Genomic DNA, 19,777 nt, shown 5'->3' with positions numbered 1-19,777 from the left:
AGAAATACGTAGTGGGGGGAGCACTCGCGCTAGAATTAGAAGTAACGGTCCTTTCAAGACGAAATACTGGATACACTTTAAAATGGCACTAAACATCTTGACTTCGGTTACTCTGGGTACTAACGATTTCTCTCCAGAGATACACGGCATCGGAAACTGGAGTGCGACATATTGATATGTTTCAATATACCAGTCTAGATGTTTGAAAACAATTACCAACGGTAGTCATCATCAGTCCTATGTTAGCAGGTTGTGAGGAATGTCCGAAATGTAAATAAATATCTGGAAAACCTCATTCTGGTATATTGTGAGCATATTTAATTATTTATGTTCGATGTCTTTGACATGAATATTACTGACGAATTTTCTATGTATTTCAGGGATTTCTCGATAGGAGAAGAAGACAATTATTGCTAGAAATATGTGCACAACCTTAATCGTAAGCACAGTAAATCTTGACAGTAAATTATAACAATAATAATGCAACCACGATTCAAGGCTTCTGTATTCTTTGTTTCGCTCTAAACTCATCATCACTCCACTGCACTGCTGAGAATTTTTATTTCACTTGCTACTTCGTTGTATTCGTAGCTAGCTTAGTATAGGAGCTTTCAGCAATCTGTGCAAGTTTCTCCGCGGTCGCCTTTCCCGTTTGTTGTAGCATTTGGAAAAAGTAGCCATTCGGATTTTTCAACAGCAAATGCGGAGGACCAAATTCCTGCGGGAGCAATGAAAAAGAATGGGACCTCAGCACTGCTCAATTCTGGGCAATTTTGAATTTTAGACTTTTGGGAGGCAGTTCAAATTCTAGATACGAACCACAATGCAGCCCCCCTCCATGACCAAGACTCTGTCACTGTCCATAATCGTGTTCAAACGATGGGCTATCGTCAACACCGTGCAATTGGTGAATTTTCGTCTTATGGTGTTTTGAATCAAGGCGTCGGTACTGAAAACAGATGAAGGAATATTGACGATGCAAAAAAATCAGTAAAATATGTGATATCAATTCATCGCAACAGCACTGAAATCAACACGCTCCGTACTAACCTACGGTCAATGTTGGCGGTAGCTTCGTCAAGGACGAGTAACCGATTGTTTCTCAGAATGGCTCTGGCCAAGCAGATAAGTTGACGTTGCCCGACACTGAAATTGGCTCCGCCCTCGGCAACTTCAAAGTCGAGGGATTGTACGGCATCGCCAAGTTCGACTTCCCGCAAGCTGTCCCACAACTCAACGTCCGAGTACTGATCAAAGGGGTCCAAGTTGTAGCGAAGACTTGCTGAGAATAATACTGGCACTTGAGGTATGATCGAGATGCAAGGGCGCAGCTCTCGCAGACCTATAGACTTCGTGTTGATTCCGTCCAACAGTATTTCCCCTTCCAGACCGTCTTCCGCCAATCGAAACAGCGCTGAGATGAGCGATGATTTTCCAGCACCAGTTCTTCCCACAATTCCAACCTTCCAACCTGGATTTATGTGCATATTAAGATCCTAAGGCAAAGAAACAGAAGAACGAAACTCAGAGGCAATCGTTTAACGTCACTTTCAAGATAAGTTTTCGATGTACAAGATTCGATCAGTCGGTGGAATAAGTGATTTGACTGTGAGATACATTTTCAAGTAGATAAAACGAAGATAACTTACTTTTGAAATGGAATAATGGATATTGAACAATTTCATCTTGGTACGCATACCTTCAATACTGGTGGCTCAGCGTCAGCGTATTTCATGGAGACATGATTGAATGCCAAGTCACCCTTAGAAGGCCAATCGACCGGAGGAGGCTTGTCAGTGGTGAAAGGTCCCTCTTTGGGCAAGTTCGTATACTGAAGAATCCTCTCCACTGAAGTTATTTGTGAGATCACTTGAACACATAGTTTGACTCCAAACTGAATTAAGCCAGTTAAGTTGATGCACTGTGAAATCACAAGACCCACAGACCCTCCGAGAAAGTTTCCTGCAATAAACAGCGGTGATCAGAATCGCAGTGTTCCGATTCCTGATCACTCCCTCGTTTAATCACGAGATACTCACTAGGGCCAATGAATATGAACGATAAGCAGACGCAGGTTGTAAACAAGCATGAAATCAGGTCTATCGCAAATCCGAATGCAGTCAATGTGGATATTGTTAAGTAACAGGCGCTGGTGTGCTTGTCTTGATAACGGTCAAATTCCTTTCGCAGCATCACTTCGACTAACCTGCCCCTGCTCCTTATAGTCGTCAGACCATCCAGAGTCGAGCTGACTTGTGAAAACACTGGACTTTTGGCTGGAATCATTGTCACCAGTTTAATTTATGCAATGTACCGTATAGGAGAAATGGATTTTACAAATACACAAATCCTCATCTTCTGTGTACAGTTTTTACAAATTTCTAGTTTGAAAATTGATAATGGACTGTACCTAAATAAACTGTGACTTACTGATCCCTTCCAGCCGCTTAATGTCTTGGGTGGTTTTGACGCAGAAGATTGTGACGAAATATACAAGTCCAGTTATTATGATTACAAGGACAACCGCCAATGGTATGACGACGATTACGATGGAAAATATTCCAATTGTGACTGCGAGAATCTGACATGTTTCTAACATCGCTTTAGGCAGAATTTCGTCCATAGTTCCCATATCCTTCGAGAAACGGTTTAAAATCCTGCCTGGGTGATAGAAACGAGTTTAAAAATCTTTCACGAAGTTTAGAGTGTAATTAGTTCGTCAGAATCCGGTTTAACATACCAGCTGGATTTGTATTGAAAAATCTCATGGGAGCCCGCAAGAGGTTGGAAAACATGGAGTTGTGTACATTTCGACTGGCTTTCATGCATGTTCTTATAAAAAACACACTGCGCACGAAAATTAATAAAACATTCGTCACAATCAATGCTGTATAGACTTGAATCGCGACGTTTGTACTTAGCAATTCGGATTTATCGAACCACAGTGATTCGGTAAGGGCAGACACCTCTGTAGTATTTTTGGCATCAATATTTTGGGAAGACGTGTTACCATTATTTCCAGAAGCGTTCAATTTCAGTGCACCTGCGATTGAATTGTGATCTGTCCAATAGGACAGCCAATAATCACTTATATTTGTGACTGCTTGTGCGATTATGAATATTACGATAAGTAATATCAGCGTGCACGGATTACCACCTGCCAAAAAGTAACTCTTATATACTTGTATTGATGTTGTTCCTTTTTCGATTTCCTCCTCGTTCAAATCTTCAGGTTCTTCAGTACCCTTAGAAACTTTCTGCAATGCATCGGTGAAACCTACAGTTACATCGGCTGCCTGCAAGCAAAGTTTGTGATTTGAGACTCATCGGATTCCAAATCCTAAAACGTGTATTCCAAATTTTATCAGCGATACCATGTCATCCGTGTCATTCTCGCGACCTTCTTCTGCTTCTTTGACCACTTCGTGTACCCCCAGTTCGTGAGAACTTAATTCACGGAAAAGGCTGGTTTCAGCAATTTCGTCGTAAGTACCCTGACACCTCACTTTACCCTGTAATCAAAAAACCAGGAACAATGGTGCCTTGTACTTGAACCAATAATGAATAACGCATTCATTCTGCTTACTTGATCGATGATGATAACATCATCCACTTGTCCTAAAAATTGCAGCTGATGAGTAACAAGGATTCGGGTCTTGTCTTTTAGGAAGCCTTTGATGCATTTGTTGAACAAGTGACGACTGACTTGAGTATCTACAGCACTGAGAGGATCGTCCAGTAAGTACAGATCAGCGTCTCGGTAAACGGCTCTAGCCAAATTAACTCGAGCTCTTTGACCTCCTGATAACGATGCTCCTCTTTCTCCAACGAAGCTCAAATCGCCGTGGGGCAGTTGTTCAAAGTCTTTAGCCAGTGCACAAGCTTCCGTTACCTGTAAACAGTGATATAAGTTCACAAGCTTGTGCAGGGTTGACAAGGAATTTAGTAATCGAGGTGCATCTCACCGATTTTCTTCATTTTAAGGTATGTCGTATAGGGTGGTTTTTATTTGCGTGTTGGAAACATTTCGGACTTTCCCCAGATCTGTTCCAAATCTTTCAAAAGAAAATCTGTGCAAAGATTTAAGCCTCTACGTTTTAAATGCAAAAATGAAATGTAGTTCTCGTGACAGTGGATAACTTTGGTATAAATTACGGGACTCATTTGAAACTTGGCAGAGTTGTTGCTTATAATGACAGAATTATTGTTTCCTTATGTATGAGCCTAATAAAAGTTATGCTATTAAGCTTATGTATAAAAAGAAATATATTACAAAATTATGATAAAATTTTTAAATTTTCACTGTTTAGTCCTATCCTTGTAAGCAACAAATCTGTCAAGATTCAAATCGTTCGCTTCACTTATACCAAAATCATACAAAACAAAATAATTGGTTATAAAAACTACATGTATTTTACATTTAAAACTTTCGGAGCTTACAGGCACGTATTCCAGTGGACGTAAAAGCTTCAAACATTGCACAGTTTTTTTTTTTAATGACTTGGAATAGACGGAGGGGGGGGGCATCCCAATGGAAATTTTTCCAACCTCCAAATAAGGACCAACTTGATGTTGTAGTATATCAAAAAACATTAGACACGCTTTTTTTCTTATATGCTAATCTAGCGATCTAAATAGTAAGGACCTCTTTTAAAATTTACTTTCAAGAAAATATGGAACGTTATCCTAGAGAGTAAAAACACTACGCATTTTATTGTCTGTTAGTTTTAGTTATTAAATTACTTTTATCAAAACATTTTACATCATTCCCGAGAAACCCTAGGTAATGGATATTTGGAAGTAAACTTCAGGGGTCATTCCTATACCTCTACCGGTGGCATTGTCGTGTAAAAAAAATACGTGTCTAACGTTTTTTGATATACTGCAACATTTAACAGAATGAAGAAACTCGATGAGGTGGGCACACCACGGATACTTTTTTATCAAGTTATTTGATTTTTATCATTGCACCTCTTGGTAGCGTTCCTCGTCGTACGGCTGGCCGAAGAGAATGTTGTCACGTACGGAGGCGGAGAATAGCCATGGATCTTGGCCAGAGTACGAAATGCGAATATCTCGACTGCTGATTCTCAATTTCTCACTGTCTTTGCAAGTGAAGAACGACAGTCTTCCAGACTCGACCGGCAACTCACCTAGCAGAAGGTGCAGCAATGATGACTTTCCGGAGCCAACAGAGCCCGCAATCACGGCGAGTGATCGACTCTTTATTTTCATTGAAGCTTCGACCAAAGTTTGCGGTTGCTGTCCGCTAATCCAATTGGCCATGACACTGACCATTTCAATCTCAATCCCACGCTTAAACTTTCCACTTATCTCGTTTTCCATGTCACGCATCTCATCGTTTGTGAGACGGTCGATTTCTGTTGGTACTCTGTCTTTGTTCCCCAGCGACGGCTCCTAAAGCAACTACTTATGTCAGTTACAACAACACTCCGCGAATGTACCAGTCGACAAATAGCACTAACCAGTTCATCTTCTTTTTCGTTCTCCAACACATCATTTGCAGAACGATTTTCATTTTCTCGCGTCGCATCTTTCGACGTGGGTTCAAGATGTTTCAGTTTCTTCACTTCGTCCAGCAACAAAAATTCCTGGATAAAATTAAGAAATAGTCGTAAATAAATCGTGAACATGTATGAACGAAGAGTGTAGACTCACCGTTACTCTTCTCAAAGACACAGCAGCTTCGCTCGCCTGGATAACTGCTTGCGGGAGCAATATAGCACACGTCATTTGCAGAGCGTGAAACAGACTGGACACTGGAAAGACTACTTCTGCAGTCAAAGAATTTCCCATCAGTGCGAAAGTGACCATTGTCGCGTAAATTGTTACCCGTCCAGAGAAATTCATCATGCCGAGATGCGTTCCTCTCAGGTACGCTGAATAAGTGATTAGTTTCATCTCCATAGCTCTAACCTTCGATACTATCGACTCGAATGGTTCCTCCCATGAGTACATCTTCACTACCTGCAGCAAAAGTTCTCTCAATGTATACGTCGTGAATTATTTGAAAGATACTATCACGGAAATCCAGTCCGACACACTCAACCTACATCATTCTCAATGTCAGCTTCCATAATACCTGTATTCCAGAAATCATTTCGCTCATGACTTGTACTCTTTCGTCAGTTCTTTCTGCGATGCTTGATCTCAACTTGGCGGCAACTCGAGTTAAGTACCCTTGAATAGGAAAAGTTTGGGTTATCATCACTCCGACTCCTACCAACGTTGCAAAACCCACAGACTCCCACATCACATATCCTATCAATAATATCTGTAATCATACTCCAATCAGTTGCTTTACCGTGCAGTTGAAACTTTAACTTCATGATAGTATTACCTGGAACGGCATGATCCAAATAAAGTGGAGGTATATCAAAACCGTGTCGAATCGAGCTACATCGTTACTTATCAAATTGGCCACTTTTCCAGTTGCTCCATTCCTCGTTGTACTTAGATCAAGGCGTAAAACCTGAAGACCATCGTGATATTAGTTTTCTTTTTAACATGTACCGTCAATTTACTCCATTCCTGTTATTTTATAAAATTTCCTAAAGTGCCATAAAAATGAAAATCTTCCTTTAACAAGACTAACTAGCTATGGTGCCTACGATAATGTATTCAAATGGTGTTCTCTTTGATGTCAATTTGATAAACAAAAGTCTCAATTTACGAAAGCAACAGCTTCTACCTTTCGGTATATCATCGAGCAGCAAGCAATCCTGACGCACATGCCAATTTCCTGGGCACGCAAATCGTTGTGATGGTCGATAAATACGATGCTGACAGAGACAAAAATCAAGATACCAATGTTGAACAGAGCCTGGTTTGGCGTGGTGGAATTTTGATCCGTATCAAAATAGCTGATCACCCATCCTTGGCATACTCGCAGCATAATTTCCAGCACCATCAACTGGATTAATAATACCACTCCTTGGATCATGGACGGTAACCAGAATATCCTGATCAGTGCCCGCAACAGACTTGGCTGACTTTTGGGCCTTTTCGCCAACTCCTTTTTCCATTCTCTGGAACAAAATATAATTCATAACGGAATACCTTACAAGTGAACGGATCATAAGTGACAATTAATGACAATTTTCCTAACCTCTCGAGACGGTCGCCGAGGCTTTCCGATTCATTGGACTTTAGTGGGTCGTACAAATCTTCAATTTGCAAGTCCCGCTTGTATCCCTCTCGGAAAATAGGCAATGTCCATCTGTAATTCAAAAAAATGATCCACTTCGTGGCGGGAGTTCTTCTTGGTGTAAAAAACTAACAGAGGATACAGTAATTTGTAACTTGTTATTACACTTATTATTATTTTTCATTTTTTTATTCCGATTTCGAAATCTTTGAGCAATTCTTACCCGAAAAATAGCCAATTCAGTATATTTGCAGTTTCCTTGGGATTTCTTAACACCTGTTTTTTCTTCGCGTCCATATTTCAGACACTTATCATTCTTGGCGTCGTAGTTTTTTATATGCATATATCATACACTTCGCAATGAATACTGATTGTTCTTTCTACGTGAAAAACAAAAATAGTAAAAAAAAGTTTATAAATACGGTCTAGAAACTTAAAGAAATAAGAACCTAATACGAATTGAAAAAAAAAAATAAAAATTATACAGAACAATCTTTCAGTCCTTGTGGACGATTTCCACGTAGGTAAACAAATAAGTAGGTATTTGCTTTCAGGTGAAGAATAAAATTCGGACACTACTCACTGTGATCGCTAACTATAAAACTCATCAAATGCCCTTTAGCTTGCTCATGAAACCTAAAAAGATTCATAAAATTAATATCTATGACTGTGTCGCGCCGCCACCGTCAATGTGCTCAAAGATAACAAGCCCCCCCTCTTCCTTCCCGCCTTCTTTTATAGGTCAAGCACTCCTATATAGATATAGAACTTTCAGTTTCACTCACTCATTTACTATTCGTTAACCTCGTTTTATGTAGTGAATTATTACGACACCGCGAAATTAAAGAAACCAATAGGCCATCAGAACTCCATAGTGCCGTTAATCAAAGGGTTCAAACGTAATGCTGAAAAACTCCAAGACTCATTTATTGAGTACGTAATTTTGTTTGCTCATTTAAATGTGAATGCAAATGTCTGTTTACCCTTCTGAGGGGATTTCACAGTGAAAAATCCAGCAAGACTTGATAGATTGCAAAGTAAGTCAAATATTACTAACACTCTGAAGAGAGGAAACCTGTGATGGTTATCAATGTGTAAATGAGGAGATAGGATGGAATAGTACTTACGTAACACATGTGGAGGTGGCATGACGCCACGTGGCCGTATAATTCAACTTGTATCAATTAAATATAATCGCAATTGAGTTGCCGCACGAGTTGGCATATGTTAAATCATTTATGTCATGTTCACAAATCATCGAACGAATGTCATAAAATAACGATAAGGTAATTCTTCCTTAAATCATGTGTAGAAAAAATAATCAGTTGATTTTATATTCGGTAATTTTGTGAAAAGTAGATTTTTCGAGACGAAATTACACGTACCGTTGTGATATCCACCACAAACTTGAATTTATATTCACAAATGTTCTTTCGACTTATCAACTATCAGAATTATTGTAATTTTTACTATGACAATTCAATAAATTATTATTTTCCGTCATGTGGTTTAATAAGTTTCATTAGGGTTCGATTCGCTTTTACTTAAAATTCACTTGTATCAAAATCCCACGACTTATATTTGAAATAAGAAAACCAATGTAACCACAGCACTTTTTTCTAATTCAAGCCTTCGACCAAGATTTTCATACTCCGGGGATTTAACATATCAGCGTATTCTCTTAGGTAATGTACTGAATCAGTATAGCACTCGCTCTAATTCTGACACAAATTTCTAGCAGCCAGATGTTCCAGTCTTTCCGTAGAATATGTATTACACGTACCAAAAATATCAAATTTGAATCCACCGACACAGGAATGAAATGGAAACGGGTAACTTTATTTTAGATAAAGATTTTTTGTGAAATATTGTTTTATACACAATATCATAATATGGTAAATACGCGATGAATTGGAATGTGACAAATAAAGAATGACAATAACAAGAATGCCGATGTTTTATCTTCAGTAGTTTCATTTTCACTGCAAAGTTCCGTTATCATCTTTCCATTACTTTCTTACACTTGGAATTCAAGAAATACGATCTTTCAGCAGTTTGGGAAAGTTTAGCCGCTGTCGCCGTTCCTGTTTGTTGGAGCATTTGGAAAAACTGGCCATTTTGATTTTTCAACAGTAAATGCGGAGGACCAAATTCCTGCGTAAGAAATTAATAAGAATCAGATTTAACCACTGTTTACACACCTGCAATTTTGGTTCCCAAACTTTAGGATCGATCTCAAATCACTATACATACAACAATACAGCCTTCCTCCATGACCAAAACTCTGTCACTGTCCATAATCGTGTTCAATCTATGCGCTATCGTCAGGACCGTGCAATGGGCGAATTTTCGTTTTATGGTATTTTGAATCAGCTCGTCAGTGCTAGAAAAATGACGAGTACACTTATGGTTGAATAGGAGTCATGAATCCTGGCACCGGATTAGGGAGGGTTAAATCAACAGCTCAGAAGATTAGCGAATAATTTTTTGCCATACAAAACACAAAACCGACGTAGTTAAGATAAAAACATGGGTCTTAACGTAGTGTACACTAACCTGCGGTCAATGTTGGCTGTTGCTTCATCGAGTATGAGCAGCTGTTTATTTCTGATGATCGCTCTGGCCAAGCAGATAAGCTGGCGTTGTCCAACACTGAAGTTAGATCCACCCTCAGCAACTTTGAAGTCAAGAGATTGCACCGTATCTCCAAGTTCCACTTCTCGAAGACTGTCCCACAGCTCGTCGTCCGAATATTCATTAAAGGGGTCCAAGTTGTACCGAAGACTTGCCGAGAACAATATTGGCTCCTGAGGGATGACTGAGATGTGGGGGCGCAGCTCGTGCAGTCCTATCGACTTCGTATTTATTCCGTCCAACAGTATTTCACCGTCCAGTCCATCTCCGTTCAAACGGAAGAGCGCTGAGACGAGCGAAGATTTTCCTGCACCAGTTCTGCCGACTATGCCAATCTTCCAGCCAGGCTCTATGGTCACTGTCAGATCCTATAATGATGTGATGGGAGAAAAGATACAGACATTGCAGAGGTGAATGTGTATTCACACTGTTCAGGCATTGAAACTTTTGCTTTAAAGAATCTTCGTTCAATAAATGAATCTAGTCGAATTTATAGTCATCCTGTAAACCGCTCGTTAAATAAATTTATGAAAAAATTTAAAACGACCTCAGCGAAAAGTCAGATTTTGGAACAAGTCTTAGCGAGTAAATTATGACTGTCGAAATTTCCAACTAACACAGCAGTGCATTTGCAGTATGTACACGAATCAAAGTAATATTTCCAAAGTTACCCTTAGGACCGGAGGCTTGTCTTCAGCATATTTCATAGAAACACCCTTGAAGACTAAACCACCATTAGAAGGCCAAGTGGTCGGAGGAGGCTTGTCAGTCGTGAAAGGTCCCTCTTTGGGTATGTCCGTGTATTGAAGTAGTCTCTCAACTGAGACCATTTGCGATACTAGTTCCGTACTCCTTCTGATTCCCCACTGAACCATTCCGTTCAGCGTAAGACTTTGGGATATGGCCAGGCCTACAGACCCTCCGAGAATATTTCCTACAAATATCATCAATTGAGAAACTTCGAGAGTACCCCTAATCTCTGCTAGTCTTCAGTGACGCTTGTCGCTTTAGATCCAGTGAGACGTACCGTTGTCTATCAGAATGAAGGCGAAACAAACGAAAGCCATGTAGCTAGAAGAAACAAGATCGAGGACAAGACCAAAGGCAGAAGATGCGATAATGATGAGATACCAGGCACCTGAGTGCACGTTTTGAAGTTGATCAAATTCTTTACGCAGCATTTCTCCCACCATCGGACCTCCGCTTCGAATGGTCGTCAGTCCGTCCAGAGTAGACTTGATGTGAGTAAAGACAGGACTTTTCACTGCAATTATTATCGCATTCGTCTATTAGATGAAAGATGTTTGGTAATATTCATCGTAAATTTGATATTAATACAGAGGGATAAATATTCAAAAATTACGTTACCTAAACTGTCTGAATATGGGTCAAGTTTCTACAAGGAACCCTAGGTAAGTCGTCTACTCCCATTTTGATTTAGTTTATATATGTTGCAGTGCATCGCGCACCAAGAGACACGTACATTTTTTTATCTGCTAATAATCGATGCAGAGGAGTGAAAACGACCCCCAAAATTTTCTATTTATTATGTTAAATAAACATATTTCTATTCATTAACAAAACATTTCAGCGTTGGCTTCATTCAAATTCATCAAGCGCATCAAGAAATCGGCCCGTTGGATACCCATCTTTGGTTTTCACCCTTCTAAACCGTTTATTAGTAGAACAAGAAATATACGTGTCTCTTAGTTTTCGATGCACTACAACATGTATTAACTGAATAACAATCAGAGGAGTCGACCAATTTAGGGTTCCTTGCAAGTATAACATAACTTACCTACTCCTTCAAGTCGCTTGATGTCTCGAGCTGTTCTGAGATAATAGATCCTGATGACATAGAAAATTACTCCTGATATTATCACAGGTATCATGGTCCACGGGTTAATGACGGCTACCATAGCAAAGATACCCATCGTAAGAGTAATAGTCTGAACCACATCAATCAAGGTTCTAGGGATTTGTTCATCCATTACGCCTACATCCTTCGAAAATCGGTTCAAAATTCTACCTGCATAGGGAATAGGATAATTAATCGTGAGCTTCTTCCCAAAAGATGCACCATAAAGGATAAAGCAGGTTTGAACAGACTCTTAAGATCACAATATAGTGACGAAGAGACAGAGAAACAGAACAGGATCGTGAGTATTGAAATTTCCCAGTTTCAATCTCGAATCTGAGTAATTTTCATGCGGTGATAATCTCGATGCTGATTCGAAAAAACAACTGGGTTTGATTTCTATAATATGTAGCTAAAATCGTTCACCTCTGGGTTGAAATATCTAACGTACCAGACGGATTGGCGTTGAAGAATTTCATGGGTGCCCGCAGAAGGTTCTCGAACATGTAATTGTGTAGGTTGCAACTGGCGTTCATGCACACTCTGACACAAAAAATACTGCGTAGTAAGAGAAAGAAAACGCAAGTGACAATTATCGCTGTGTAAACATAAATCGCGACATTTCTACGCAGCAGTCCGTATTTGTCAAACCATTGGGTCTCTTGATCATCATGCCTGGTATGGTTCGAGCAGCTTGTATTATTGCCAGCACTTCTTAGACTATCCTGGTTTGTCCAGTAGGTCAACCAGTAATCACTTGTGTTTGCGGTCACTTGCGCGATTATAATTGTTGCCGTTATAAAAATCAATGAGCATGGATTACCACCTGCCAAGAAGTATCGCTTATACACTTTACTCGTTATTCTTCCTGTCACAACTTCCTCCTCATCCACATCCTCCAAATTCTCCTTGCTCTCAGAAAGTTCCGTAGCTTGATCATTCACAGACGAAGTGATTTCCTATAAGCACACGTGAAGCTTTTCAGTAACGGAGATCAACCGCAAGATGAGTATCAACTGATCTAGGATCATTGCAACATATGTTTACTTGCTCGTGTAATAGTTAACTGCGACTACCTCGTCTTCCATGTTCTCCTCGTCAGTGTTTTTGACTCTAGGTTCGTCGGATTCCTCCAACTGTTTCGAAGCCAGGAAATCGGGATTCATCTGAGCAAGCTCCTCATATGTTCCCTGACACTTGACGGTGCCCTGCAATCAGACGTTCCAAAGATCAAGCCAACTATTCTGTAATTTTCTGAACAGGTCAAACTAACGATGTAAAATGATGGTCTCAACTCACGCGATTCAGAACTATGACAGTGTCAGCTTGCCGAAGATATTGTAATTGATGAGTAACTAGAATTCGGGTCTTGTTTTTTAGAAACTCTCGGATGCACTCTTTGAACAAGTGATTACCCACGTGAGAATCGACCGCGCTTAAAGGATCGTCAAGCAAGTAGAGATCAGCTTCTCTGTAAAGGGCTCTTGCCAGGTTCACCCGAGCTTTTTGGCCCCCTGACAAACAGACTCCTCTCTCTCCAGCCTGACTCAAGTCGCCTTGAGGAAGCTGAGCGAAGTCTCTGACGAGTGCGCAAGCTTCCGTCACCTAGAAAACGCGTTGAGTGTACCGAAAGGTATTTAATTCAACAGGATTCCCGCGAGAGAGACAAATTTTGATCACCTTTTGATATCTCTTTTTGTCGTATGACTGTCCGAAAATGATATTCTCGCGAATGGTGGCGGGAAATATCCAAGGATTTTGACTTGCGTAAGAGATTCGAATGTCCCGTCTGCCGATTTTAGTTTTCTCACTGTTTTCGCCACTAAATAACGACAGTCCTCCAGCTCTGACTGACAACTCACCCAGTAAAAGGTGGAGTAAAGATGATTTTCCCGAGCCTACAGGCCCCACAAGCACAGAAAGTGAGTGACGCTTTATTTTCAGTGATACTTCGTGTAAAGTAGGTGGCAGCTGATCATGGACCCAGTTTGCGAAGACGTTCACCATTTCGATTTCAACACCACGTTCAATTTGTTCACCTACTTTAGTCTTTTCTATAATCAGTTTACCACTGCTCTCTACGTATCCCATTCTGTTGGTCAATAGAGACTCCTGAGAACAAAGACATCATGAAAGATACAATACGTCATTTCAGAATACTAGTATAGCTATATCATTTCACGTCGAAATTCACCATTTCGGTTCTATTCCCATTTTGTAGACGTGTTTCATTAATTGTATATTTTTCGTTAGTCAGCCTGCCATTGTCAGCCGAAAATTCAGATTCCTTTGAAGGTTCCACTTCGTCCAATAGTAAAAATTTCTGTCAACAATAAAATGGATTGCAATCCTCAAGTGAATTGCAAACTTACCGTATACGAAATTTAAGTTGTTCCACTGACCGTTATTCTTTCCAAAGTCACACGAGTCTCTCCAATCGTGATAAGAACTATAGGGAAGCGAAAAGCGCAAGCCAGTTGAAGTAAATTAAATAGGGTAGCTAACGTGTAGGTAAGTTTAGCGTTTAGGGTATTGCCACTTAGCACAAAGGTGACAAGCGTTAGGAATAGTGTTACTCTGTCAGCGAACACCGTAATGCCCATGAGTATTCCGTTCAAGTACGACGTATAACGAATCAGCTTGATCTCCAACGCTCGAGTTTTAGACACCAATGTCTGGAAGGGTTTTTCCCAGGAGTACATTTTCACCACCTACAAGTAAAGAGGGTTCATTTCGGGTTGTACGGAGATAAGAGCTCATAGCACTGTACCTGTATTCCGGAAACGAGCTCACTCATCAGTTGCACCCTTTCGTCCGTTTTGACAGCAATTTTGGCCCTCAGTATACCAGCAATGTGGCTTAAGTACCCTTGTATAGGCATCGTCTGCATGATCATTACGCCGATTCCTACCAGGACAGCCTCACCGACTAATTGCCACATCATGTATCCCAACAGCAATACCTGTAATGATTGTAGAAAAGTAAGTGGTCCGAACCATAATTTCACGCCATGACGCACGTCACGTAGCTTCCGAAAATTACCTGCATTGGCACGATCCAGATGAAGTTAAGGAATGGCAAGACAATGTCGAAGCGGGCGAGGTCATTACTTATCAGATTCGTGATTTGACCTTCAGCCGTCCTTCCGAATGCAGACTGATTCAGGCGCAGAACCTGAAATACGTTCGACATATAAAATCCGTCTTGTCTTGTGTATATATGTTTTACGAGTCGAAGTGCACTCGCCTTGCGGTAGATTAGGGCGGAACACGCAACTCGGAATCGCATCCCCAGTTCAAACGTTCGCGCATAGTAATTATGATCGATCAAAACGTTGACCAAAGTTAGGAGGACCAGGAGACCAGCGTATATCAGGGCCTGTTGACGATCCATCAATTTTTGTCCAGGGTCAAAGTAGCTGATAACCTTTCCCTGGAGCACTGGCACCATCATGCAAGCCATCATCTCTTTACAGAATATGATTGCTCCTTGCAGCACGAACGGAACCCAGAATGCTCGACACAGTGCTCGAAACAAGCTTGGCTTACTCTCCGACTTGTCGCTCGATCTCTTCAATTCCTTCCTCCATTCTCTAGACCGAGAGCATAATACACTTCATCACCATTTCCGAGAGTGAGTTATGATTTTGATCTTGCCTTGCTAACCTTTCGAGCCTGTCACCGAGGCCTTCAGACTCATCGGACTTCGGGGGATCGCACAAATCGGTTATCTGCAAATTGCTCTTCGCACCCTTCCGGAAAATCGGTACCATCCACCTGAGGTCAAGAACATTTTTTTTTTTTATATTTTATTCTAACCAGCTACTTTGTTGTGATTCAATAGCTAGCCTTTCTTTACCAGAAAAACAGGTTACTCAATATGTTTGAAGTTTCCTCTGGACATTTTTTTCCGTCTCTTTCATTGGTGTTCATAACTTTATTCCAGGTCAGCTTACAGGTCAATTCCTCACTATGAACAATTTTCGAATGAATAATGGTCACGTCTGAATTTTACACTAGAGTATGGAAAAGTGCAGTTCAAATATTGTTATCTGCACGCTATGTTGGCATAACTCCAGGCACCTCAATAAATTCTGGCTGTCGTTGCTCGTTTATCAGGCTTACATTCGCGTCGTGACATTTTTTGATATCAAATTTTCATCAAGGTCACAATAAGTAATATTCGCATTTTTTAGTAATATTTTGATCAAATACATCGAATTACGTTTTGAAAAAGTGAAAATACTCAACAAATCAATTGAATCAGGCTATCACTTTGCATGCATTGCCAATTTTAAAAATTTTCTACGATTTTTAATAATTGAACAAAAAATGGACATATTATTGATAAAATAATATTTTTGGTATATCATTCCCCATACGATCAATATGTGAAATGATCTTACAAAAAGAATCTTATTCAAACTTGGTGTAAAATCGCCGTTTATGTTGTGTTACTATTATATCGTCAATAATCTCCCTCCCTTCTCTCTTCACCGCATAACTTCTCAGATTTTTTTACGTCCATTACTGTGCTTGCCGTGAAAATATATTAGGCATTCTGTTAGAATGGTGTATTAAATATTTTCTTGACTTGTAGAAATAAGTACATATATGTGTAAATATTGGAAATGTGTATTGTATGCTTAACTTGTGTGAGTCATGCGAGTCGCCGAATGTATGTGTCGAACACCTTGTCCTTAGTTCGATTATTGTGGTCCCTCCTCCTCCCCCCCCCCCCCCCCCCCGCCACCCCCGACTAGCCGATTCAATAGCTTGTGTTATGAAAAGAGACAACGAATCTCGCATATCGTGCCTTGTATATGTATTTTCGCTGATTCAACACAACACCTTTGGTGCCGTAATAAACAAAATATTGTTAATATCTTCGCGTATCAAAACAGACGATAATCTTTCATTATTTAGGAGTGTAAGATCTTATACAAATTACCTATGATAATTTCTCGCAGTTGTGGTACATGAGTTTTCGTTTCACGAAAATTTCATATACTGTGCGATATGCTAGCATTTATAATAATATTGATTTAACGATGGCAAATATTGATTTCATATAATTATGGTAATAACCAGCAGGAGTGTGCTGGTAATACATTTGCTGTACATTATTTACATATGAATTGTGGTTGTGAATTTAAAAAATCTGATCACCTTTTTCACTGTTTTTGAAAGCTTCGTTATCGGTAAGTTTTCATTGAAATAAAACACAACATCTTTAAGTCATGTTAAATCTGACTAATTGTAAGACTGAAAATGATCTACACCCACGTGCAGTTAATGTTGGATGTTTCTTTGTCGATTGTAAGCAGATGATTGTATTTGAGGATTGCTGTAGCCGAGCAGATTAGCTGGCATTGTCAACATCGAAGTCGGATCCAATCCCCGTAACTTTGAAATCAAGAGACCGCACCGTGTCCCTAAGCTCTACTTCTCCAAGACTGCCCCACAGTTCGGCGCCTGAGTCTTGGTCTCCTTTTTCAAGTTCAGTTCGTCTCCTTCATATTTAAAACTTTTCGACTATTCTTTGTGATGAGGGGTCAAGGCCCTTCCATATGCCCTGCTCTATAAAGTCTGTAGGGATCCTATGAATGATTCCAACTTTAAGAATGCAAGAATTGGGGATTAATGCCACGCAATTCGCATTTATCTTATTTATTCCCCTTCCAGTAAAGTGGTTGGCTTCTCCTTGATCAAACTGGACTACGAATTTTTCTAGCCCTGCCTTATTGATTCTTTTTACCTCGATGTGGTTGGTTCTTAGGGATTTCCTCAAATGCATACAGTATAAGTTGCCCAGATTTTATAACCGGATTTTTCTCAAATATCTAGACTACATACGTGGGGATCGAGTCACCGGTATATCTGTGTGTTTTCTGTTTGAAAAGTTCCGTTCCGTACTGTGCTTGACTTGATCGCACCCCTAGCTGTTCGGATCCGGAGTCTGATCGGTGATGTTCGTCTGATCCCTCAGTCAGAGTTAAAGGAATTATCGTGATCAGCCCAACCTGCCCCAGGCGGTGGGACCTTGTCGTAATCGAGCCAAAACTTCCTTCTGCTGATTAGATACTAGAACTTCTACCTGTTCCCTATGATGTCCTCGATTTCATAGGTCGATAAAACTTATCCCCCCGGGAGACAGCGCGCTGGGATTTTTGTTGGACGCTCCATTACTGTCTACGCTGCCCCTCTTCTTATGACTATACTGATATTTTTACCGTATTAAATTCATGATAGAAAAATATTGTCGTTCAAGTTTGTGTTTCTCACTGTGATGCTTTCCGAGCATAAATATAAACAAGCTAAAAATCTGTCCATTGTGTCTATGAAAACTCTTGACTTCTTCGATATCATATTGAATTTTCAATCAAATCGGTCATGTCAATCCTGAGAAAAGAGTTACTTTTTTGTATTTTACAATTTTTTTTTTTGCACAAACCGATCGAGTTTGAAGTCTGATACTTTTAGGTTCGTAGTATTTCAATGATACCTACTTATCGATGAAAGACATTTTTATCCTGCTTCTCCCCTTATGGCCGTTACTTTATTAAAGTGCAATATACTCGGGTGACATTATGTTATGAAAAAAATATTACACGCAATCTTCGTTCATGAAAATGAGCTTTAACATGTGAAGACCTGATTTATCTCAAAGCCAAAGAATAATAATTACACATATATGAGCCTTTAGTCGCCCCGTTTACCGCTTGGATTTGCGCCGGTTAAAATATACCGTCTGATCCTCTGTTGCTAGGTACGTAATCAGTGTGTATAGGTGATAAATTATTACTGAAGTAAGTTAAACAAGCTGTATGAAAACACGGGTATCATATATTCGGAGTCTAACTAAACGTTGATACGGAATTCGTTATGCAATATTTAGATTCTCAGTCAAATGTAAGAGGTTGAATTCATAAGTAATAGTATATTGTGTGACGAGGAACGGAAGTTGGCGATTGGGATGAGTGTGAAGTTTGCGCCTGACAATGAGCGAAGCTAGGGCGGCACTCACACAAGTTGCAATCGCCAACTTTTGGCCTGAGTCACACACGATAGTTTTTGTAACAGGTGACTGAAAAGTGGTGGGGCTTTGCGTGGTAGTTTTGTGGGACGCGAGTGGTCAATTTCTTCTCTCTAAAGACGTATGCGACGCAATTGTGGACTGCGTAGGCGTGAACCTATTTTCACAATAGTGATATGAAATTGGCCACTTTCGTCTCGCTAAACTGCTACGCAAAGACCAACTTTTCATGTACAAGTGATAAAAATGATATTTACATAAGGCTTGATGGTGAAGGTTTTGGTAAATGACAAAAGGTAAAGACATTTAGGATTTTTTCAAACGGGAACACCTTGATTAAATCTCACAACTGTATCGTATTGTACTTATGCTTTATAAACGTTTAATTACATATTTGACTGTAAACTGCAGCTGCGTTAGACGCAAGTATCTTGTTGTACCTAATGATCGATGACAAGGGTTCAACGAAATTGCTTTTCATCAGTGCCTTTGAGGATCTGATTATTCGAAGTCAGACTCAGTCAGTTCTGGAACTATTTTCACGATGAATGTCTGGTCTATCTGATATTAGAGATGGTGCCGACGTTCGATATTTTCCTGGATTCAACATCGAGCCGTTTCGCATTCTCAGCAACCTTCGAAAGTTCTTTCCTCATCACCTTTCCGGTTTTTTGAAACATTAGCGAAAAGTGGCCGTCTCGATTTTGCAACAGCAAATAGGGATGTCCAAAATCCTGTGCAAAGTAAGATTAAATAGAAAAATAATTTCATGGCTACTGAGCTCTAACCTGGACTTTTAGATCTGACTAAGAGTTACATACCAAGATGCGACCGGCTTCCATGACCAATAATCGGTCACTGTCCATTATCGTTTTCAATCAATGTGCTATTATCAAAACCGTACAGTCGGCGAATTTCCACCTCATGGTATCTTGAATCAGAGCATCTGTACTGCAACCACAAGCCACTCATTGGCCACATTGTCATCTACAAAGTCATCGATGAGCTGACAAATGATGCCAGAAATGAACCTGACAGTACTTATACCGACCCATTGTCGACATTTGCAGTAGCTTCGTCAA

General features: G+C 40.0%; 2 protein-coding genes and 1 long non-coding RNA gene across 8 annotated transcripts; all 3 read right to left on the bottom strand.

Annotated features, from left to right (window-relative positions):
• Positions 1-295: 295 nt before the first annotated feature.
• LOC124183675 (probable multidrug resistance-associated protein lethal(2)03659) lies at positions 296-8,480 on the bottom strand. Of its 6 annotated transcripts, none has more exons than XM_046572452.1 (19): positions 7,954-8,480; positions 7,752-7,804; positions 7,392-7,548; positions 7,130-7,240; positions 6,713-7,049; positions 6,362-6,493; positions 6,104-6,295; positions 5,680-5,988; positions 5,487-5,612; positions 4,972-5,418; positions 3,587-3,892; positions 3,375-3,512; positions 2,741-3,296; positions 2,431-2,661; positions 2,040-2,276; positions 1,700-1,962; positions 1,051-1,496; positions 820-949; positions 296-718 (listed from the first exon to the last, which is right to left on the bottom strand). In XM_046572452.1, the coding sequence occupies exons 3-19, from the start codon at positions 7,463-7,465 to the stop codon at positions 572-574; spliced, it is 4,182 nt and encodes a 1,393-aa protein (XP_046428408.1). In that variant the 5' UTR covers positions 7,466-7,548; positions 7,752-7,804; positions 7,954-8,480; the 3' UTR covers positions 296-571. The 6 variants fall into 6 exon arrangements, with proteins under 6 accessions (XP_046428408.1, XP_046428407.1, XP_046428409.1 ...); XM_046572451.1 differs by having other exon boundaries at positions 8,296-8,480; XM_046572453.1 differs by lacking the exons at positions 6,713-7,049; positions 7,130-7,240; positions 7,392-7,548; positions 7,752-7,804; positions 7,954-8,480 and having other exon boundaries at positions 6,104-6,282; positions 6,362-6,485.
• Positions 8,481-8,980: 500 nt separating this feature from the next.
• On the bottom strand, positions 8,981-15,657 carry LOC124183677 (ATP-binding cassette sub-family C member 4-like). Its single transcript, XM_046572457.1, has 17 exons — positions 15,519-15,657; positions 15,326-15,436; positions 14,907-15,252; positions 14,703-14,834; positions 14,431-14,622; positions 14,063-14,371; positions 13,855-13,983; positions 13,341-13,772; positions 12,960-13,265; positions 12,737-12,868; positions 12,112-12,619; positions 11,601-11,831; positions 10,830-11,066; positions 10,474-10,736; positions 9,725-10,170; positions 9,422-9,551; positions 8,981-9,322 (listed from the first exon to the last, which is right to left on the bottom strand). The coding sequence occupies exons 1-17, from the start codon at positions 15,590-15,592 to the stop codon at positions 9,167-9,169; spliced, it is 4,134 nt and encodes a 1,377-aa protein (XP_046428413.1). The 5' UTR covers positions 15,593-15,657; the 3' UTR covers positions 8,981-9,166.
• A 3,401-nt stretch (positions 15,658-19,058) lies between these two features.
• LOC124183681 lies at positions 19,059-19,777 on the bottom strand. Its single transcript, XR_006871026.1, has 3 exons — positions 19,747-19,777; positions 19,517-19,626; positions 19,059-19,429 (listed from the first exon to the last, which is right to left on the bottom strand). It is a non-coding gene; the product is annotated as an uncharacterized LOC124183681 (long non-coding RNA).

This window comes from Neodiprion fabricii, chromosome 5 (genome assembly GCF_021155785.1).
Source record: "Neodiprion fabricii isolate iyNeoFabr1 chromosome 5, iyNeoFabr1.1, whole genome shotgun sequence".
In the NCBI taxonomy this organism is placed as follows: Eukaryota; Metazoa; Arthropoda; class Insecta; order Hymenoptera; family Diprionidae; genus Neodiprion; species Neodiprion fabricii.
This window is presented reverse-complemented; position numbering and strand designations above follow the sequence as displayed.